Genomic DNA, 25,185 nt, shown 5'->3' with positions numbered 1-25,185 from the left:
GCGACATCTCTGGAGTTTCTCAAACATGACCTCCTGTTTTCCCTTATCGGAAGTTTAACTATATATCTGCCAGAATCATCGCGTTTAGTTGTTTTAATGAAATATTCCTCGCAGTACAACTCTTCAACAGAAACATTTTTGTCATCCCCACCATCTCCGGGAAACGATTCAACCTCCAAAAATCTCTAAATTGTAAGATTTAAATTTTCCTGTTCGGAAGTTAAACCAGCAAAGAAATTTGCTTTTACGTTATTTATCGTTCCAGATACTACAAATCCGAACACAGTATTTTGCAAAAATAAAGAATTATCATTTTATTTAAATCTCCCCGGCTTAAGCAATTCGAAAATGAATTCGCACCCAATTAATGCATGAATTTTATTAGGAATAAAAAAACTCAGAATCCGCTAATTCTATTCCGCTGGGAAAATCTGATCGCGATACATCAAGACGACTCATCGGCGTTGGTCTCGTAATTTTTGGTAAGATTAAGAAGGTTGTAGTTTTTGAATAATCTCCCTTCTCGTTCAAAATTGTTGCTGTTACCGACTTTTTTTACAAAACTCTCTTTACCATTGATACCAGAAATGAAAAGATTCGATGCTTCCTTTTTTAACTCAAGAAATTCAGCGGCTTCATGAGAAATGCAGTTTACAGTGCTACCACTATCTAAAATTCCTCTTAATTTCACTTTCCTTCCACTCGCATAAGTAAAATACATCAAAACGGTACATAAAATTGCTGACTTCTGAGCTAAGAGCGTTCTAGCGAGTGACGCTTCTTGTTTATATGATGATTCTTCTATCACGGAAAACGAATTGTTAACATTTACATTTGAAGGTACTGATTTACTGCAATTTTTGTCTTTTTCATAATGTAGCAATGTATTATGCCTTTTAAAGCATACAGAGCATTTGAGTGTTGAACGACAATCAAATTTGTGTTGCCTTAAACAATTTCTACACAATTTATGATTCTTTACAAATTGTAAGCGCTGAGAAATATTTAAATTGTTGAACTGGTTACATTTAAATAAAGAATGTTGTTCATTACACATAATACACTCTTTAATGTTTTTATCGGCATTAATCAATAAATTCCTGGGTTTTGACGTAGGATTTTGAAACCCTTTTACATTTTTGTCAGAAATATTCGTATTTAATTGATCAAGCACATTAGATCTATTATCTATAAATTGTAATAATTCATTTAATGACGGAATTTCTTTAGTAGCTACAGATAATTCGTATGCCTTTCTAGTATCTTTGTCTAGCTTTTGAAGAACGATGTTCGTTATTATCGCATTTGAAAGATCATTACATTCTAAATTAAGAACTTTTAAGCCTCTTAAATTCTTTTTAACTTTATCAGATAAATTTCTCAATAATTTTGAGTTTTCGAAATTTATTTTTTCTAATCCCAATATTTCCTGAATATGGAGATCCACAATTGGACGTTTATTTTCATACCTAGCCCCCAATGCACTAAACAAGGATTTAAACGTGTCCTCACTAATTTCTAACATTTTTGCTTCACCTTGTAAGGCAGTTTTTAAATAGAACGATTTTTGAGTTTCTGAAATGTTTTCATTAGCAGAAATCATGGATTGAAACTGACCCTTAAAGTTAGCAAATTCTTCAATTTTACCGCTAAATTTAGGTAACGGAATAGTAGGCAATTTAGGAGCCAAATCAAACTTTAATGAATTAATAGTGCTAAAGTCTTCATGGACTTATTCGTTTTATCAGCAAATCTCGTAAGGAACTATTGAATGTTTACCTCCAGAGTGTCGCAGATCGAATCCAATTCCCCGAAGATTTCATCACACTCGATTTCTTCTTTTTCATCAAACTTTAACTCACCGTATAACTCAAAAAGCCTATTCAGTTCTTGTTTTATTTCTGAGATATCTTTTAATTTGTTTTCGCATTCAACTTGAGTCTTCTCACACAATTCTTTATCTTTTTCGTCGAATTTAGTTATAAGCGTGAGCTTTGCTTTTACGCGTCCCCTTAATCGGTTCAATTCAGCTTTATTATACGCTTTTGCCATTTTTTTCATCCGGCTGCTGGACCAATATGTTGATCGCTGGTTAGTGGACTGTATAACTTATTTTGAGAAATAGCTGAGGCTGACACAATTTTAGTTTTGCTTGGTTTATTGAAGAACAATTGTATTGTATACATCATGCTGCCGCAGTTTTACTGTTTCTGCCGCTCGTCCTAGAGACCGCTGTATAAACTGCAATCCCAGAGGCGTTGTACCAGGAAAAGTATAAATGTATAAATTTTAAAAATGTAAAAAAATGTTTTGGACGAAAGAGGTGAGGTGTTTCTTGAGTTTTGTATAAGCGATGTAAAACTTTTCAATACATCCAAAATGCTAACTTAAACCGAACACCAATAACATAAAGTTTTCCCAGGACTTGATCACTCCATTTTTCGGTCTTCTTTTCCGCAAACCTAAAAAAAAAAAAAAAAAAAAAGAAAAATGGCTTCTGAAATCATAAAATAGGGCATAAAACAAAAATGTCAAGTAAATTAATTATTCAATCAATTACTGAATACTTAATAATATATATTTATTGAAAAAAATGAAAATAATATTTTGAATGATTTTGGCTTTTTTCAGTCTCTTTATCCCTCACCTAATAACTTTAAATAAAGCAACCCGTCTCGAACAAACCACTTTTTTTGTTAGAAATATCTCGGCCACGACACAAATAAACAACTTTAACTCGAGTTTGGACTACGGAGAAATTTCTAACCCTCTGATTGAATGGGTTCCGTCTGACGTGGCTGGTCGTACTTGGTATCCGTCTGACGTGGCTGTAATATTATTCACTGCCATTCCACCGTCACGCGTGAGAGAATCAGACACTACAATTTTACCAACATTTTGTAATACAGTCAACCCACTTACCCAGTCACGCAAAGTAGGATTCTTTCTTTAAAAATCGAATAATTTACATTTTATAGCGTATGGTTTCTCACCCAGATGGGGTTGAACTACCAACAATTCGATTTACATCCAAAAGTACTAGCCGATTGCGCTACAGATGAATTGTTGAACGATGTTACATGAGCAGAGTTCTGCACGTGTGCGTCGAAGATGGCAGGTTAGAACGCTTTTTTATTGTCGTGTTTTTTCTGTTCGTTTCGGCTGCAGAACGTCCCATAAGAAGCATAGCTTCAAAAATTATGATCTCAGTCTTTATAGGCCCTAAATGTCAGTCCATACTAGTCTCGGATGTCAGCTCAAAGTTCGTGGACGTCAGCCTATAAAAATCTCATACGTTCCAACAGAAGCGCTCAATTTTCGATAGTATATGCGTATAAATATTTTGAGATTGTTAATTACATTTTAAAAGCCTACATATTGCATAAATCTTCTCTACGCACCTGATTATGTGGCTTTCTTAAGTGCCTGTTATTTTTTACATAAATATTTCTCTATGGTTGGTTGATATAATTATACATATTTGCACATTTAAGCTTATTTTCAAGCAAAATAACTGGTGCACCAGATTTGAATACCTTAATATTTATTCTCCATTCTGCACCAGTGCTTAACACTCGTAATCTGGACGATATGAACTCGAAATAAATGTTGCTTCACCATTCCCTGGTCCCGAGATTTACAAAAATTCTAACATGCAATGGTCGCGTAATTTTGGGACTTTTTTTTCTGGAGATATACGAAGTCTATGCTGACAAACGACAAAACATATCTAAACTGCAAACAGAAATCCAACGCGTCACTTCTGACATTGAGCAAAATATTTCGGATCAACTAAAAGATCAGCTATTTGACCAAGCATGGTTCATTTAGTCACATCTGTTTTCTAAAGTTAAAAAAAAATTCAATTAAATGCCACTTTACTACCCTTCCATTTAATATTGAGTTCGGGGCATTTGATGAGACATAGGTTAATATTATAAAATCTTAAAATTTTGATTGGCGTAAGAAACGTTTTGACAGACTATTTAATAGCTGCCAGATACGTAACCGTCTGGTGACAGAAAATGCCTATCTCCACGCAAACAAAACTCGGCGAATCCACTTGATCTTCCTTTGAAAAGTATAGAAAGTTAATGGAACTTGGATCGATTTTCGATATTGTAGATAGTTTCACCACTTTTTTTAACTAATGGCATAAAAAAATTTTATGACCGAAAACAGCTTCAATATATTTTAAGAAATAACTTTTGTAGTTAATGTTTGATAATGACGAAGATAAAGTACGGCGATATTAATAACATGGCACAATCAAATCGAGTTTTAAGGAGACTTTGATTTCCACTGGAATGCGTACATCAACGATCAGGCTTCGATTGAAATTAGAGGTCAAAAATGTAATTTTGTTACAAAAAAAGAAACACGTATATTCATTTTGTACTGTGATATCGCAATGAGCCTCGTAAATAAAGTTAATGACTTGACTTTGAGTAGCACTGCGTTAAAACCATCAAATGCTAGTATTAAGTTCAATCTCTACCATTGAAAATAAATATACGCGTGTCCTTCAAAAACAAAGCAATTAGAACGTTTCATTAGTTGTTCTATTAAACAAAATATGTTTTTAAAACTTTACAGGTTGGAACTCTTAAGGTATTGTAAGACTTTAAAACTGCATTTTACTGTCAAACATTTTTTAATTTCAAGCCTAAGTGTAACCTTACTTTGGGAATTGCATTGAAACCCTTTGATTAAATACCTCTAAGTTTCTAAGAAGATTCCAAACTAACTTTTTGCAGAAACCTAAAGCTCCATAAAAACTTTAATTTCCCTCAACGAATTTAGGATATTAAAACTGCATTTGACTGCTAAACATTTTTAAAATGCAAGACTAAGTGGAACCTTATTTTGAAAGTGCATTGGAACCCTACTTCGATTAAACACCTCTAAGGTTTCAAGAGAATCCCAAACTAACTTTTTTACAGAAACCTAAAACTCCATACAAAATTTGATACAAGGTTTGAGACCAACAATGGATACAGTTGAGCTTTGAAGATACTGCATAATTTTCTCGCTGTGTAGGAGATGAAACGTAATGAAGTAATCTCCATTTCAGTGGAATTAAGTTTTTTGAAACACTCAAAAACAACTGGACTTACTTGGCGTGGTTAGAAAGAAAGTTGTGTAAGTCATTCTTACTTATAATTTTGAAACATTTGAAAACTGTGAAAAAAATATTTGCAGAAAATCAAGAGGGATCGTCAAGAGAGAGAGAATTTTAACTTATAAAAAAAAAGAAAAAGATTTGTACTTGAAACATTGGAACTTCAGCAATTTTAACTATGCATTAACTTTTATAAAAAGTGTCTTATAATTTGTAATAAAGTAACTATTAATGACTTACCAACACCACGTTTATTTTCGAGATGAAGAATGTCAAATACATTGACTGTTATAAGTTAAAAGACTTTTCTCCAAGAAGAAAATTCTGCATGCTGGTTCAATATGCGGTATATTAACTGATTTAACTACCCCTTTCACTTGAACAACAGTTCAGATCAATAGAAAGTTTTTGTAAAGTCTTGGGGTCAGTATACTTCAGTATATTTTCGTGCAACTGATATACAGTAAACTCCCGATTATCCGCGGAATAGGGTGGCATGGTAACCGCGGATAAGCGAAAACCGCGGATAATCAGAATAATAATTAAAAAACGATACTACTGTATACAATAGCTAAAAAATATGAATAACACTTACACATACATTTACATTTTTGTTAAAAACATAGCTACATTCCATTTGCTAACATTGAAAGTAAAAAATATACATATGTAAAATCTAAAAACGAACAATAACACGATCAAAAGTTCTAAAAGCATGTAATGACTGTTAAAAAAAATAGTGAAAAGACCCGCGGATAATCCGAGCAGCGGATAACCCGACCGCCGATAATCGGGAGTTTACTGTACTTCTTAGATAAGCTAAAGAGGAACCCACAGATCCATGCTTCACTCAAACTAAATTTTTTGACTTGAGCCACTATGCTTCTAATCCAAACCATAATTTAATAAAAGCTTCAAAAAAAAAAAATAATCTAGCAAAGACAAAGTTTAACAAAAAAGTTTAGTTTAATTCTAAAAAAATGCCAGCTCATTTTAAGAGGAAATTTTCATTTTTAGATAGAGTTTTTTGAGGAAAATTTTACATATTACGTCAGTTAAAAAGAGAAAGTATGCCTAAAATTTTAAAAAATTGCAATATAATTTAATGCCTTTGTGTATTTAGAGTTTTAAGAAGAGTAGGGCTTATGTGACCTCTAAGCTCATAATTTATATATATATATATATATATATATATATATATATATATATATATATATATATATATATATATATATATATATATATATATCTTAAACACCAGTATTTGTAATCCTTTTGTTTTTTTAGAAAAAAAGCTTTAAAACCAACTGAAATTTGTTAAGTGACCGTTTTAGTCAATTTCTTGCACTGATAGCATTTTAGGCAGCTAGTAGTTGACCAACCCTTAATACTAATACAAATGGTTAGTTACTGAATTTTTTTTAACTTACTTTAGCAAAAATGAATGGTCTTCATTAGAGTTTCTAATTCCGAAATTCCGATTCCAAGTCTTGCGAGATCCCGTATGATATTTAGCGGGATTCATGGGCGCCCATATGCAAAATTTTAAAGCGGGGGGGGGGGGGGGGGGGGGGCTCAGATACTTTCCCAATTATTCAGCAGGATATTTTTCCGATGGAAACTGATTTCAGTACAGATTAGAGTTATTAAAATTTGAAATTTTTGTAATTTCTTCATTAATTGCTGGAAAAGAAATGTTTTTACCTTTTTGCTAAGAAAAAAGTACTAAAAGCAAGGAAGTTATTCTTTCTAAGGGGGCTTGAGCCCCTACTTGCCCCCCCCCCCCATATGGGCGCCCATGGCGGGATTAACTTCGCGGGACTGAGAGCACAATCCCGCGGGATTTCCTATCCCGAAAATGTTTCCATGCAAACGTTTTCCAGCTTTTGCCGCTCATAAAACGACTATTTTCACAAACATCATCTTTGTATATCTGCAAGAAGAGCAAGAATAACTGTCTCATATGATGTACGGCGGATTAACCATTAAAGGACACAATAAACATAGAGTATATTTTTCTGGGAACGAATTGGTATTATCATTCGACGTTTCATTTTTCATTCGTTCAGCAATTGAGAAAATGCGGAAAATTTTTAAACATTTTCGAAATTCATCACTAAAATTTAAAATCTGGAAATTTGTGCTTTATAAAAAGTAGAGAAAGTGTATTACAGATGGCAAAACCAGCAGGGCTATCTGAATACAATTGTTGGCGACAGAAACTTGGATGAAACACAGGATGACTCGCATGACAGTGGAGTAAGTTAAGCTGCTCAAGTTTTGAATGTCTCTTTATAATGATCGGTAAATTAGCGAAGCTATCCAAAACTTTTTACTGAGACTACAACTTGTTGAAATCAAGCAGCACTCGCCCCTTGCTGTAATTAATCAAATAAACTAATAGAATAACCAACGTTAATGAAGCAACAAGAGTTAAATTGCATTGCAAGTTAAATTGGACACAGCAAAACACATAACCAATAGTTATCGTTTCTGTCCGAAATTTGCAGTTCTTGAGCAAAAACCAAGCATAAGAAAAGAAAAATCTATTTCGGAAGGTGATGAAGTTAATGGGGATCATTTACTTAGTGTCCACAATTATTTAATCTCAGTAAAACAAACTGTAGTGAAGCCACATCACGTGTTTTCATCAAGAGCATTAGTTTTTGACCAAAAATCCTTCGCCATCACATACGAGCGATGCTTTGTAAGACGCAATGGACTGTTGTAGGACACTTTTGTGCTCCAAAGATAATTGCTAACTGGGATCTGACTCCGTATTGCTCTTCAAATGGTTAATGGAATTCGAGAAATTACTAATTCAAGTAACAAAAGCAGTCCTTCTTAAAGAGCACAACGTTTTCTATTTGACATTAAAATTTAATTTTTAGATGAATGATGTCAATCCTGCGAGATTGGCTCCTTACAATCTTGAAATCCTGCGAGATTGAATTCGGCACGGGATTGGAAACCCTAGTCTGCATATTACATTAAGTTAACATGTAGAATTAAATTCAGCTTCAGGAAATACGATTACACACATAAAACCTTTCACGGATACTGAAAGGGACTTTTATTCAAACTTTCTAGATGGCTTCGCAAATGCGTTCTTTCCTAACCTCCAATCAGAGCTTTAGTTACAACTACATATTATAACAGAACATTTCATGGTAAGCTAGAAATCAGATCTAGTAACCAGATAGAGAATATCGACTTATTTTTTCTTGAATTCTAATTCTTTTATTGAGCAATCACAATTGCTTATTGCTTTCATTTGACTGTTTTTGGCGTCCTATCATTTTATTTTCCCGCCGCCACCCTCCGCACCATCACCGTCGACCGGCTCCTCACGATGCTGCTCCTATAGCGAAAGCCGTCTCCAGGTTGCATCCATGTCCTACACACAGGCGCATACATACACAACTATACACATACACGCACACACAAACACACACACACACACACAACTACCCACACATTCATGCCTGCACACAAACACATGCCTACACACACACATACCCCCCAACACACATTCATACACACAACTACCCACACACTTATGCCAGCACATAGACACACACACATGCCAACACACACATACACCCTACACAAAAAACACACATACTCCCCACACACAAACACACGCCTACATACACACACTCGTGATTGCGAAAAACATAATTTGAATTCAAGATGTCAAAATTCAAATTTTTTTTTTTCAGATTTCTGTTATTTAACTTCTTCCTGTTTTTAAATTTTTGTGCTCCCGTTTTCCATTACTGGCTTGTGTATAATAGATATCAATGGTTTGGTATATTGAAAATGTATTACACTAAGCGAGATAATCTTTTAGCCGATGTTCTAATTACGGGCTTGACTGCATTTGAAAATTGTAAATTATAAATACTAACTGTGTTTTATTTATTTGGGGGGGATAGTTACTAATAATAGCAAAGCATTTAGAAAATCGTCAGCATTCATGCTGTATGACTATGCGCCATCTGAAATAATTTTTGAGTGTTCATTTGACTTTGAATAATCTCGGCAAAACTAAATTCCTCGGGAAGTTTTGCATGGTAAGATCCCAGTTGCCACCACCTGGTGGGGAAACTGGGTGTCAAAACTCTCGTGTTAATGGCTATTAATCTATAGATTAGATAATAGATGAATTTTGGAGAATGCATTAAATTAGCGAAAGGCGTGCACCCAATAAATACTTAGACCTTTTATAAGACGATTAACGAAGCAGTTAAAATCGAAATCGTTACGTTCAAAAAAAGAATAAATAAATATAAAGAAACTTTTGTTCATATTGCAAAAACTAAGTCAGTTATCGATCATTGGTCGACAAAAGTGTTCTAACCCCTCAAATGATTTCTAAATTGTCTCCTTTTTTCAAGGAAGGAACGACGGCACCTGACTCCAATGATGGAAAAGTATGAAAAGTTGTCCAAGATTGGAGAAGGCTCGTACGGCGTAGTTTTTAAGTGTCGAAATAGAGAAAATGGCCAAATAGTTGCTGTAAAGAAATACATGGAAACCGAAGATGATCCACTGATCAAAAAGATTGCACTGCGAGAAATCAGAATGCTTAAAGTGAGTTGAAAAGTTTTTGTGAAATATTTTTGGATGTTTCTTTTGTAATTTTTTTTTAAGAAGGGCAACCGACACTTCTCATTGTTGACGTTGTTCATTTGCCAATGTTAGAGTTACATATGTTTAATCATATTGGAATCAACACCAATCGAAGGTACTCGCCGATGCCTTCAGTTGGATGTTATAGTCTCGTCTTTCTGATAGGAATTGCATTCTGACCTGTGCTATCGGTACCGTGTGGAGCATGGTAAAACGCTTGCACAGGGTGTGGCATGGGAACTTCCTTTTTTTTTTAAATGAAAAAAAAAAAATACTTACCGAAAAATTCTTTATTATTATGTTTTTCATGTTACACATAATTGGTGGTTATGCTTTACACTGTTTTGAAAACAATATCTTGTAAGTGTTGCCCTCCATTGTCAATATATTGATTCAATCGAACATGGAAGTTTTGGTCAACTTTTTGGAGCATGTCGACAGGTATATTGGCAGTTTCGGCCCGGATACGGATCTTCACGTCCTCCAGAGTTCGTGGACGATCGTTATAAACCCGCGACTTCAAATAACCTCTCAGGAATCAGTCACAAAGGCTAAATTAGGCGAACGTGCAGGCCAGTTTAAGTCCCCATTTCGATCGAGCGACTGTTAGAAAAATGCGCGATACTGTCTCGACCAAAACATGATGATGAAAACATGATGCAACAAAACTGCCCATTCAGATCTTTCAATTGATCCTCTCCCCACTTCTCTGTGGTGCTCCACACTTTTTGCGCTCCAAATTAAAAAAGGATAATCCATGGTGTGGCGGGGGTACTAAGTTTGAAAAAAAAAAAAATCAAAAATGCCGTATGAAAATGAGACATAAGTCTCGAAGTCCAAAAATTCGCCTTTTAATTACAGGTTGTCTTTATTAAAAATAACCACAATGCTTTATAGTGAAATAACTGCTGCCAGTTGATGCTTGAATCCCTCAGATTAACTCAGATCGATGCTGTCTCGACCAAAGCATGATGACTACTGAAAACATGATGCAACAAAGCTTCCCATTCAGATCTTTCCCATTGATCCTCTCCCCACTACTCTGTGCTGCTCCACACTTTTTGCGCTCCAAATTAAAAAAGGATAGTACCCGCGCCACACCCTGTATTAAGTTTGAAAAAAAAATCAAAAATGCCGTATGAAAATGAGACACAAGTTTCGAAGTTCAAAAATTCGCCTTTTAATTACACGTTGTTTTTATTAAAAATAACCACAATGCTTTATAGTGAAACTAGCTGACTCAACCACGCGTTGCTGTGGCGAAGTAGTTGGATTAAAATATTCTTTTACTCAATATTTTAATAGAATCTAATTAATATTTTTAGCGAATCTTAAAATAGTCTAGCCAATTTTAAAACATATAAGATTGATAATGGGCGTGTTAGTCTGAGGTAAGTACTTATTCAATTTAGTAAGTACTAACTAAATGTTCAATAGTAAAAAAACTATACTTGAGCTTAGTTATGCTTAGTAAATTTTGCTAGTATGACTTCGGCCATAAATCAAAGCAAAATGACCTGAAAGTGATAGTAAATATCGAAACTGATTGTAAAATATCGGAATTCAGAAATTAAGCATAAACCAACATACACTTTTAGAATGTACACTACATTCTATTCATCTCAGATTTCTCTATAGTTTGTAATCAATAACTTCTTTACAAAATACATTAACTAAATTAAAAACATATGAAATTAAATTTATAAATGAGGTAGATAACATTGACTTCGATTTATTCGAAAACCATCACATGAAAACTGAAAATTACCGAAGCACTAAGTTGTGTAAAATATTCTTGTTTAACCTGTGTTTTGCTAACACGAATAGGTATGATAACTTTCCCACTTGTAAGTAGGCGGTAGATACACTGGCTCCCAAAAGTGTTCGTACACCTACGACTTTCAATGCAATAGGCCTCTATCCATTAGTTAGAATTAATATTTCGGAATAGAAATTTAATTATGAGATTTATGATCAATTTTCAACAAAACTACATGATTTTTTTTTAAAAAATATTAAAATTTAATTTTTTAAAAATCAAAAACCAAAAAGTGTCGGAAATTTTATCTTACAAAAGTCTTCGTACACTTTAAAAAATGTCTATGTATTATTGAATAATCTAACTTTTTATTAATTTATTATTTAGTAGAATATCATGCAGTATCAGCAACACCTTTTAAACTTCTGGGAATAGATTTCATTCGTGTTTCTTTTTTTCTTTGCGTAACTTTTGAGTAAGTGTTCAACCATCACTCCGAGTCTTACTGTTTCTAGCTCTATTTTCGTTTCAAAGCCGTACTTTCGTAATCTAGCCTCCAGATATCTCTAAATATGTTACATTAAGTTCAAATCTGGAGACTGAAGGGGTATTTTCTAAACTTTAGGTCAAATTTTGAGTCTCTAGACGCAAACGTGGAAAACCGTTTGCTTTTTATCGTTATCTTGATAAAAAACAAAGTTGTTTCCAATAACCAAATTTTTGGCTAAGAGTTTAATATTCGTTTTTAAAATATTTAAATGAACAACGTGATTCATTATTTCATCAAAAAATTACAAACTACCAATTCCTGGTGCTCATATGCACCCTCACACAAGAACAGCATCACCGTCCTGATGTACTCCAACTAAGTTCTTAAGATTAAATTCCTAATTTCTTTCCTCTTTTTACAATTATACAACAATTTAACCAAAAATGTTGAATTTATTTCTATCTGTAAGTAAGAGGCAATTCCAAAACGTTTTGAGCTCATTTATTATTGATTTTGCGACGAAAAGTGAAAGCTTTCTGTTTTTCGCACGGCCAAGAAAATTTCTGCGGGAAGACGTCAAATTTAATCCAGCTAATCAGAGAACTTGGCAAACAATTTTAGATGAAAATTAAGTGTAAAAATTTTCATTTAACTCTGCAGAAACTTTTACAGCACTCAAATGTATATTTTTCATAAATTTTTTAACTGTAAATCTTCGATCACGCTTTGTCAACTTCGCCGGTTGACCTTTTCTTACCTTGTTTTCGGTTCGATTCTTTTCTTTAAAGCATTTTATCAAGTACTTTCCTATAGAATGGAATAAATTAACTAATTAAGAGACATTTCAAACCAATTTACCGATACTGTGAGGAAAAAAATTCTAATTTCGAATGGTGTTTGTGGTTTTTTACGAATACCAACCATTTTAAAGTAATAAGCACAATATTAAAGAATAAATAAACAAAAAAATAAAGCCAAATGACTTTTAAGGGTCAACATAATGCAAAAATAATAAAAAAACAACATATGATAAATTTTAATCATGAATTTATTCGAAAATATTTGAGTGTACGAAGACTTTTGTGGCGTATTATTTCTCTGTCTCTTCGTCTTTTGACCCATTCCGAAAAGAAGATCCGTCAATATTTTTAAAAAACTACAGGGTTTTATTTAGAATGACATAGGAATGATGTGAAAAAATATTGGACTTCAGATTCGAACTCAGTTTTGCGTTATTTCGATTTTACTAAAAAATTTCAAAGTGTACGAACACTTTTGGGAGCCACTGTAGTTGCCCATGAGAGAAACATGTGCGTTTCAAGTCCAAACCGAAAGTAGACATTGTTTGTTCTTTAGATCTATTTATGGTCTTTTCAAAAGCTAACCAAATCGGAAATTGAAGCCTTCCAAATGTGTTTGAAAATTATGACGCTATAAATAGATTACGTGGCAACACAAAAATTTCTCCTTTAAATTTTTCCGTCAAAATTGTTGAAATTTTGATGAAGAAATTGTACCGTAGCATACTCTATGTGGGTTTAAACTGCGAAAAAAAATGATTGGTGAACCACTTTTCAACCGGAAACAGTCTAGTGGCATTCCTGGTATATCCAGAGAATTTAAAAAATCAGTTGGAATGTTTACGGCTTTGTTTTCATCGACAACTGTATAGCCTTGTTCAGCATCAATGGTCAGCACAATCTGATTATGATTTTTTTTTCTCAGCTGTCAGTAATGGCGCATTATTCAAAATAATTGTAGCTAAGACAGCGTCATGCACTGTTTTTTCTCGTTGTAAATCAGTGTTAAATAAGTCGGTGACCAATCGATCAGATGATATCACACCATAATGACTAAACAACGAATTTGAAATTGAAATGTATAAATCTTCAATCAACACTAAAGCTTCATTATACATGTTTGGTGTTTAATCTAGATTTGGATATCGGTGGGTTTGTCTACTCTATGGAGTACATCTTCAAGCATAAAATTTATATAGTTTCCCCACAGAAATGATGATTGTGTTAGATATTATGTCGTCAAAATTATCTTAAACAAATGGCGAATACTGTTTCTCGTTATGCAAAACCTGCATAAGAAAATGCAACTCTCAATGATTTTGTGCTACCAATAATTACAATTCGCGAAATGCATCGTAATATGTATTAAACACTCGACAATTAACGGTCCGCAAATATTCCCGTCTGTCCGGGAATGTTTAACGCAAACAAACGCAAAAACAACATTCACTTTGTTTTGGATGCACAGTTTTGTTTTGGATGGAGTATTTGTCCCAATGTCTTGGCTTTAATTTTTAATTATGCCCGAGATAGATGAATGTTGTGTTCTTCGTTTGCGTGGCTTCCATGATTTTTTTTTTTTTTTTTGATTTTATTCAGCGCTGTAAAAACAATTAAGAAACGTCCTGAAAAATAATGGGCAGTAATAGCTTGTCACATTTTTCGACTCACCAAGAAAGTACCGAAAGCATTGTTGCTACCATAGCCATTGCTAAGATTGACTTGGAAGCATGCACAAAGTATTCCACTTGCTTGTTACTCTTGGAAAGTTACGGAATCCAGAGATTCACTTCCTTTCATTGGGAGTTATGTCAATCTGGACGGACCACGACGACGATAGTGAAGTCAGTTCTTCACTAATATTCCTGGAATATTTTTCAAGAATTCAGTACAATCCTAGGCTAAAAGACAGTCGTGTCGCTGAACCGCCAGAAAAGAATTGGGTAAGTTGAATACAAAGCTTGACACCTCTCTCCTTTCCAAAGAAAGCTCCAACAATCACGCTGCATGCATGGCGAAAGGTAAGACAGACTTGCAAGCAAGTACCTCAAGTCTAACTCGCCTGCGTAGCTACGGAATCCAAAGGCTCATCCTCTCTTACTCTGGGGGCTTTTAGGCAGTGCAGATGGAAACGCAATTGACCGGAAGCCGGTACACTTAATAAATACGCTCAGTTAATCTTTAAACTGGGAGCTAAAATTTTTTTTCAACAGTGCGAAGACTGCATTCATGACGTTTCTAGCAATTCAGGAAACGTTTTGACGCAGATACGTGATTTACAAATAAAATTGTTGATGACCTGTGAAATCGCAACAAATCCACGGAAATACTCAGTGACATTTCTGGGTTTTTTTACAGTGCATGTAAAATAGCGTGCAACATTGGTAAATAATTTTATTTTTTACATTGAAAAGTACGGCCTCAATACTGCTCCTTTCTACGGCGATATTATTGATAACCATCAATATCCGTAACATAGTATCATTTGTAAATTTTAATTAACTTAAAAATAAAACTTTTGATTATGAATTAACTTACAGCGCCATCTATTAAGAATTTACAGAACCAAACAATCAACCCACACTATTAATGTATAATAAACATTTTATTTGCAATAACAAATAATAAAAACAATCCTATCTTTTAAGTTGGACCAAATTACAGATAAGTATGAAATTTGATGAAAATCGGTTTAGTAGTTTCGGAGATTACCCCGAACAAACATCGTGACACGAGATTTTTATATATATAGATAACTGCTGCCAGTTGATGCTTGAATCCCTCAGATTAACTCAGATCAATGCTGTCTCGACCAAAGCATGATGACTACTGAAAACATGATGCAACAAAACTTCCCATTCAGATCTTTCCATTGATCCTCTCCCCACTACTCTGTGGTGCTCCACACTTTTTGCGCTCCAAATTAAAAAAAAGGATAGTACCCGCTCCACACGCTGTATTAAGTTTGAAAAAAAAAAAAAAAAATCAAAAATGCCGTATGAAAATGAGGCACAAGTTTCGAAGCCCAAAACTTCGCCTTTTAATTACAAGTTGTTTTTATCAAAAATAACCACATTGCTTTTTAGTGAAATAACTGCTGCCAATTGATGCTTGAATCCCTCAGATTAACTCAGATCGATGCTGTCTCGAACAAAGCATGATGACTACTGAAAACATGATGCAACAAAACTTCCCATTCAGATCTTTCCATTGATCCTCTCCCCACTACTCTGTGATGCTCCACACTTTTTGCGCTCCAAATTAAAAAAGGATAGTACCCGCGCCGCACCCTGTATTAAGTTTGAAAAAAAAGTCAAAAATGCCGTATGAAAATGAGACACAAGTTTCGAAGTCCAAAAACTCGCCTTTTAATTACACGTTGTTTTTATTATAAATAACCACAATGCTTTTTAGTGAAATAACTGCTGCCAGTTGATGCTTGAAACCCTCAGATTAACTCAGATCGATGCTGTCTCGAACAAAGCATGTTGACTACTGAAAAAATGATGCAACAAAGCTTCCCATTCAGATCTTTCCATTGATCCTCTCCCCACTACTCTGTGGTGCTCCACACTTTTTGCGCTCCAAGTTAAAAAAGGATAGTACCCGCGCCACACCTTGTATTAAGTATAAAAAAAAAAGTCAAAAATGCTGTATGAAAATGAGACACATGTTTCGAAGTCCAAAAATTCGCCTTTTAATTACACGTTGTTTTTATTATAAATAACCACAATGCTTTTTAGTGAAATAACTGCTGCCAGTTGATGCTTGAAACCCTCAGATTAACTCAGATCGATGCTGTCTCGAACAAAGCATGATGACTACTGAAAACATGATGCAACAAAACTTCCCATTCAGATCTTTCCATTGATCCTCTCCCCACTACTCTGTGGTACTCCACACTTTTTGCGCTCCAAGTTAAAAAAGGATAGTATCCGCGCCACACCTTGTATTAAGTATGAAAAAAAAATCAAAAATGCCGTATGAAAATAAGACACATGTTTCGAAGTCCAAAAATTCGCCTTTTAATTACACGTTGTTTTTATTATAAATAGCCACAATGCTTTTTAGTGAAATAACTGCTGCCAATTGATGTTTGAATCCCTCAGATTAACTTATTTCCCTGGACATGGATTGGCTGATTCCCAAAATCTGTATTTAGCTGCATTACAATGCTTTTATTAATCCTTCCATTTTTTTAAGGAGTTTAATTTTAGTGCGGATTGAATGACCAGTAGGATACTCTGTATTAATAGGTGTTTTCAATCTGAAGAAATAAAACAAAAAAATCATCCTTAGGAAAATCATAATTCATCTTAAAAGTTTTGTACCTAGGGGCGGGGAATTGTCATAGGTGAGTTTTTCGAAAATCATTCCCCTAGTAATTTTAGAACCGGAAAATTATACTTATCTTTTAACAAAAAAAAAAGAAAAAAAAACCGTACTATTTTAATTTTTTTAGCATTTTAAAAATCTTTCCGGAATAAATTTGTTCCAAGTTTTTGTAATATCTATAACAATTGGAATAATAGTTATTTCTAACGAAATATAGTCAGGGCATATCTGCATTTCAAGTATTTACAGACGATCTGTGCGATAAAACCACTCCATAAAAGATGAATTAGACATATTTTCAGTTAGTACCTGCTTTGCTGGCTTAATTTAAGTGAGATTGGGACTATTGGAAATAACAAAAATTTTGTCACTGTTGAAAGTTTTGTTCTGAAAAGCAAAAACTATCTCGTTTAACAGGGTATATTTTTATTAGAACAACTTTGAGTAGAACAGAATCTCAAAAAAAAAAAAAAAAAACCTTTTATCATCCCCATTTTTCTAAACGAATTTTTATATCTTTCGAAATGTTAAGTCTTGTAACTTTGTCTGAGCAGGATGTTTTTATACACAAATTTCTTGTAAGGAAAAATAAGTACAATTCTTTGAATTTTCTTAAGTAGAAAAATTCTCCTATGGGTTACAATTCGTGCTATGTTGATCACCCTGTGTACTTATAAAATTTAAAGAACTAGAAACGCATTTTTTCCCCTCTATCGATTAATTTTCTTTGATTCATGCTTCTATACTTTAGATCGTTTTGGTCTTAGTCTATAATATTTGTTCTGTCTCTTTTGATGTGTTACATTTTAAACTTTTATAGCACTGAACACATTCGCTAGCTATTGATGAAGTGGAATTTCGTTTCAAGCTAATGGCTTCTTCACTCATAGCAAAGCAATTTCTTTTCTTTTCTTTTTTTTAACTTTGCGTTTATAATATTTTTTTACAAACTCCTATTAGCTTTAGGGACAATGAGACTGGAGTTTTTAACTGGAAACATGTGTTTAAAGTCCAGTTTTGAAATAAATATTTTAGGCATTTGCTTGAAGGTGGAAAGAAACTCCTTCTCCGTTCAAAAGAGTGGAGGAAAAAAAAAAGTTTTTTTTGTCACTCCTTTTTTTTTTTTTATTTTTAGATACCATAGTTGAAGGCATTGTTATTGGAAGCGCGTGTCTTTAAACCCATTGCAGATGCGATTGAAAATAAGTGGCTATAATTAGCTGATTCCAATAAACTAGGTAATGTGACTCTATTTTCAAACATCAATTTGGTGACAGGTTTTACCAAATTCAGGGATGACTTGAAAATAATTTTGGGATTACTTGAGGGCATATCAAATCTATATGTTTACTCATATTATATTTAAAATAGGGTCATTCCATACAGATTCAACGGATGAGTTCGCTCGACGATTTTTAATTTTTTTGAAACTCATATCCCAAAATGATGCATATGAATGATGTTTAAAACCACTTTTATTTTTTCTCTAACCTTAACCCTTGATTTTTTAGGGGTCATCAAAAGTGATTTTTGCAGTCAAAAATGGGACTTTTAGACCTTTTCATTTTGGCCAAAATCTATTTGAATTACATTTATGGCAGTTAATTTTACACTTTGATGCTAAAGTGCATAAGATGATAGTCTCACATGCTGAGTTACGTGGGTGTAACTTAATAATTAAAATAATGGCAACAGGTTAAAGTTCAAGGTCAAATGTAAAATTTTTGCTCATTTCAAAGGGTCATAACTCGCTTAGGGGACGAAAACACAAAATGAAATATGGCAAAAACTAATCACTGGAGTCACACTAATGGAGAAAATATAGCTGTAATTGTGACCCCTTTACAAATTACAGCCCCTCAAAGATCAGAAAATGGAGAAAAATGACATTTTTAGACCCCTGTAAACCAAAAGGGGATGGAATTAAAAATTAAATTTCTTGGCCAATTGAATATTCCATTCAAGTACTATACATTATATATATATTGTTTTGTTTTATTTGGTTTGTAAAAAAGATACAGGTCTTTGAAATTGAGCAATTTCGATGGTTAATTTACGCACTAAAACAGAAATAAAAAGTGTGAAAACTTCATTGCACTTTCTTAAATGGCCTATATAATATATTATACTGAAAAAACATATTTTAAGTATAAAAAAACTATTTTAATTTGATAACTTAGAAGTATTTGGACATAAATGAGTAGTTCATACTTGATTGACAGCTTAAGTAGTTAATTTATAGACTATCTACACACACAAATTTTCAATACACACAATTATATGCTCTGTACATCAACATATCTAAATTGCCTTAAACATATGAAAACTTGTTTGAGTGTAGTTTTGAAAAAATGAACTCACTTAGTAGTCCTATAGTTGTAATGGTGACTCAAGTATAAGGCGTTTTAAAATGCTTTACCAAGGCACATTCATAATTTGATACTTCGAAAATGTACTAGGAGCAAGACAATGACAGGGGTTCTAAATTTAGTGATCAACACAAGCTAATAACTTTTTTTGACAATAATGGGCATTTTCCGTTGATAGTCTTTTTAGTAACACACTATTCTTCATACCAATTGCTAGGGGACAATAATTTTACAGTGATAATATTTAAATACGGTGGCATAAAGCAGTGATTAAATGTTGTATTGGGAATTTTATTTGCAGAGTCAAACCTTTCTTGCAGCTTTTTTTCAGCTAGTTTAATATACTGAATGTTCACAAGGATACATGCAATGGTTAGTAGCAAAAATGCAGAAGGTATACCTACATTTCTGTAGGAATTAAAATGTGACTTCTAGTAGTTCTTTGCAAGCTAGTCTTAGTAGTATCAATTATTTTTACGGTTCTTCTGATTCTGTTACAATGTCTACTACCGTGTGATATTGCATAGAAATGCCATTGAGCTCTCAAGTTGACATCCGTTTCGTGATTACATAAATTAAGAAAGTTCTTTCTATTTTTGTTGTGTATTTGAGTAAAGTATTTCAGTACGCCACATGCTGTGTCACCACCAGAACTATAGTACTACTGTGTGAGTTCATTTTCTTAAAACTACACTGAAGCAAGGAATGAAAAACTCACCTTTTTTTTCCTTTCAACTATGTAGATAATGCTTTTGCACGTGTTTAGGCAAGTTACATAAGTTAATGTACAGAGTGTATGTTTGTATGTATTGAAAATTTGTGTGTGTAGATAGTCTATAAATTAACTACTTAAGCTGTCAATCATGTATGAACTGCTCATTTATGTTCAAATATTTCTAAGTTATCAAATTAAAATAGTTTTTTTTATACTTAAAATATGTTTTTTCAGTATAATATATTATATAGGCCATTTAAGAAAGTGCAATGAAGTTTTCAAACTTTTTATTTCTGTTTTAGTACGTAAATTAACTAGCAAAATTGCTCAATTTCAAAGACCTGTATCTTTTTTACGAACCAAATAAACAAAACAATATATATAAAATGTATAGTACTTGAATGGAATATTCAATTGGCCAAGAAATTTCATTTTTAATTCCATCCCCTTTTGGTTTACAAGGGTCTAAAAATGTCATTTTTCTCAATTTTCTGATCTTTGAGGGGCTGTAATTTGTAAAGGGTAAACAAACACACAATTACAGCTATATTTTCTCATTAGTATTACTCCAGTGATTAGTTTTTGCCATATTTCATTTTGCGTTTCCGTCCCCTAAGCGAGTTATGACCCTTTGAAATGAGCAAAAATTTTACATTTGAACTTGAACTTTAACCTGTTGCCATTATTTTAATTATTAAGTTACACTCACGTAACTCAGCATGTGAGACTATCATCTTATGCACTTTGACATCAAAGCGTAAAATTAACTGCCATAAATGTAATTCAAATATATTTTGGCCAAAATGCAAAGGTCTAAAAGTCCCATTTTTGACTGCAAAAATCACTTTTGATGACTCCTAAAAAATCAAGGGTTAAGGTTAGAGAAAAAATACAAGTGGTTTTAAACATCGTTCATATGCATCTTTTTGGGATATGAGTTTCAAAAAAATTAAAAATGGTCGAGCGAACTCATCCGTTGAATCTGTATGGAATGACCCAATATCTAATACAGGGTGTATCAGTACGGCGTTTACAGATTTTGAGGGCATTTAGAGTACACCTCGATGATGGGAAATCACATAGCAATGCATGATCAGAAACGCTTTCCTGGTGCGGTAGTGACGACACAAATCGCCAAAAAGACACGATACGTATAAGAAAAGAAAACATGTTGATTATCCTTAGTACAGCAAAAAACTAAAAAACAAAGAACATTAAGGAGCCAACGATTGTCATCGAAGTAGGTGTTCTAAATTACGAACACCCCGGTCCTTGATGCGTGCCTTCATCTCCGGCGCATTGAATATTGAACGTTAACGTAAATACCGCGCGTGTTCCGAACTTCCCGCTGTAACAAAAGCCACGTCCGTCATCTGATGCTAACGTAAGATGTTTACGCAACAACATCTATCGTGCACACCCAACAAAACCAGCATTTTTGCTTTATTAAAAATAATAAACATGTTTTCTCCTCTTAATCTTCTGTTTTCTGTCCTGTCTTTCTTGTGCTTTGTGTCGTCACTGTCGCTTGTGGAAAGCGTTTCCGACCATGCATTGCTATGTGATTTCCCATCAACTAGATGTAGTCTATCTGCCCTGAAAGTCTGTAAACGCTGTACTGATACATCCTGTCTTCTGTAGTGTAGAATGTACATCGTCGCACAGTGGGGCGAAGACGCCAAAAAGCGCTTATAAGTGTTTTAAAACCTCTCTCGCTTGTTTGTTTCACAGGCATGTTATAATGGTGTTTTCTCGATTTGTTTGGGCTCAGGGTCCAAAGTTCGCAGGTTTACGCAGCTAATTCTTTTTCAGGGTCTTTCTACAGACCATTTATGACTAATTAATATTAATTTCTAAGAGGACATAAGAGGACATTTTTTTGTAGTGATTTGAAAAAAATAACATTGAATTCCGAAGTTTTTGGTGCTGATCAAAACCGATTTTTGGTTTGAGAATTCGATTACTCATTTTTTCCGTCCTATTACTATCGTTGGACAAAAGAGAAATTAAATATACCCGCCTTTAATAAGAAAAAAAAAATAGACTGCTTAAAAGAAATGTTTGTAAATCCCCGTACTTATGGTTCTTCAACTTTCTAAAGACTCCCTTCAGCTTTGTAGTGGACGAAGGGCTCTAAAATTCCAGTTCTGATTGCCTAAGAGGCAGGCCTGTGCAAATTTATTAATTCTCAAGTGGTTTAGTATAGGAAAAATACTCCATTTATAAGCGCTTTTGGGCGTTTTCGCCCCACTGTGCGTCGCCTCAAAGCAACAGTAAGAATTTGAAACCCAAGAATAACAGTAAGATATCCTTATTTTGCTCTGGGGAGATGATATCAAAATGGCAAATTTTTTCAGTTAATTGCCTGTTTGAAGTTGAAAAGAATGTAATAATCAGAGAGATTGTTGTGACACATTTCAAAATTTTTAATGTCTCACTTAAATTTACAATATGGAATATATTTGCGTATACATGTAGGTGTGTGAGTGTCCAGTAATAGAAATGTTTGACAGGACGTATGCACCTTTATGCCATTCTGATGTTCCCTACAGCCAATTTAAAGCACCCTGTGGTGCTTTCGAAACACCCTTCCGGTTTTAAAGCACCCTATATATTAATACTTATGAAGTTGAAATATTTTCTAACTAATGCCGTTTTTTCTGTTTCAGCAACTGAAGCATCCGAATCTAGTTAATTTAATCGAAGTCTTCCGGCGGAAACGCAAGTTGCATTTGGTGTTCGAATACTGCGAGCATACGGTATTGGATATTCTTGAGAAGCATCCGAAAGGGTAAGACATCTCCTTCAAGAGACTTAGATCTAAAAAAGCTTGTCATTTACTGATTTTTGTTTTCCCTCATTAACAACTGACTATGCATTTCTTCTTCAAGTCAGTTATCTGCCTTTCCTTTGCAGAGCACTACTTTAAGATTTCTTGCTTACAACAACGGTACTAACTACAGCTCGAAACCAACTAAAGCGTGAGAATTCTCAATGTACAAGGTGTGTCATGATTCCCTCCAGGATTGGAAGGCTTATTAAAATGCACATATTATGAATACTAACACAGCAACAACGTTGAATTTACCGGAGAAACTACAAGTTCTGTTCCAAAAATGTTCGATATATGCAGCTTTCGTGTTGTAGCAGATAATCAAGTTTATAGTCGAATTCTTGCTTCATTCGCTGAAATGAAGCAAGATCAATGGTCGTTCATTTTCTATCAAGGTAGGGCATCCATCCGTTATCTGACAAAAGTTCGCCCTTTCCTCGATACCAAGCTTCTTGGTCGTTCGAATGGAAGAGGTCATGACGACGACATTCGCCTTCTTCCGTGGCCACAAAGCTCTCCAGACCTAAAGCCACATATATCTACACGCGTTTTTCACATTGTTGAACTTCCTGAAAGTCTGGATTCTCTGAAAGCTCAGTTTTCAAGCAAAAGGTCAGCTCCATATCACTATCTTAGGATATGCAAGCTAGAGCTCTTACATTAGAGAATGTGAAATCAGAGAAAACTGCGAAAGCTGTTCGCTCTGACGAGAGTGACAAGTTAGATCTCACCGTGGGAAATGAGATCTAACTTGACACACTGTTAAAAACCGAACTCTTAGTGGAAAGATTAACGATTAGTTTCATACCCCTTTCATATCTCTTTTATCTCTCGTTTCATTTGACGAAACTGAATATCGGATCATTTCTGAAATTTGTATTTATGAGATAAACGAATCGTTCTGGGGCTGGTCCTTTTTTCGTTGGACTGCGAAACATTATACTTTTTATGAAGGTGAGAACGACTTTTACCTGTATATTTAAACCAGCCCCTAAACCTGAACCCAAAAAGGGAAAACTCTGAAGGGGTAATATGCAGTACTATATCTTAACTGATAAACTAATTTGGTTAGAACACGTTTCCCTTCCTGCAGTCTGTCAAATACAGTGAATCCCCATTTATACGTTTCTCTTTTATACGTTTTTATCATTTATAATTTTTTTAAAAATTGGTCTCTGCACAGTACATTACATATGAATGTTTTTCTATTATATTTTTTTTCCTTTATACGTTTCTTTCATACAGTACCTTCAAAAACGTATAAATGGTGCTTCGCCGTAGTTTCAGTTATAAAATAAATTGATATGGCGCTAGATTCTTTTGTACACTGTTAAAACTACAGGTTGCATTCGGCACCTTTCAGGGGTGAAACGCTTGTTCACCAGCGGCACCTAATACGGAGCCGAAATTGCACCTCTAACTAGGGTGAAAAACAGGCACCTTTTAAAAAATAGGCAGCCGGGGTGAAAAGAATGAACCTTCGGAGAGAGAAATGGCACCCTTACTGTAGACCCCCCCCCCCCTCCCCCGTATTGTGTGCGTTTTTGAATACAGTTGTGTATTTTTCTTTTTTTAATAGACTATCATGAATCAAAACAAAACTATGTTTTGCACACTTTTCACATTGCATGAATTCAGTACTGGAAATGATTAAAACTTGTAATTACAGCATTTGACCATATTTCAGAGTTTTCAACATAGTTAAGAAGTGCTCATTGCTTTAATTCATCTGATCGTTCTCTACATTAGTGTTTCTCAACCTCTTTTGACCCTCGAGTCGGTAAAAACAAATGAAAAACATTGCGGACCTGTGAAATTTTTATCCTTTTCTTAAAAATAAATAAAATAAATAGTAATAATTATAATAACTCTCGGGGTGGTAAAAAACTTGTGAAAAAATTCTGCGTACTAATGAGTTTTTTTTTTTTTTTTTTTTGTTTTGTTTTACAAAGTAATATTAAAAATGAATAAAACAATAAATATCTACAGACTTTATTTGGTATCAAAGAGTTGTCACAAATATATTTAAAGTTAAAGACGAGTAATTATTTGAATAATCATAGTTAAGTTAATGATCATTTGTGAGAAATAACCGCACCGAAAGTAAAGTGTAGATGTACTTATGAA

At 33.9% G+C, this 25,185-nt stretch overlaps 1 protein-coding gene across 1 annotated transcript in view; it reads left to right on the top strand.

Annotated features, from left to right (window-relative positions):
* The window catches only part of LOC129231615 (cyclin-dependent kinase-like 1), a 260,038-nt gene that overhangs the window by 6,502 nt on the left and 228,351 nt on the right, over positions 1-25,185 (top strand). The window contains exons 2-3 of the mRNA XM_054865981.1: positions 9,523-9,718; positions 22,895-23,016. Of these exons, the coding sequence (XP_054721956.1) occupies positions 9,523-9,718; positions 22,895-23,016 (318 nt within the window). The remainder of the gene's footprint in view (positions 1-9,522; positions 9,719-22,894; positions 23,017-25,185) is intronic.

Source organism: Uloborus diversus, chromosome 10, assembly GCF_026930045.1.
Source record: "Uloborus diversus isolate 005 chromosome 10, Udiv.v.3.1, whole genome shotgun sequence".
Lineage (NCBI taxonomy): Eukaryota > Metazoa > Arthropoda > Arachnida > Araneae > Uloboridae > Uloborus > Uloborus diversus.
Note: the sequence above shows the minus strand (reverse complement) of the source record. Positions and strands in the feature narration are given on the sequence as shown.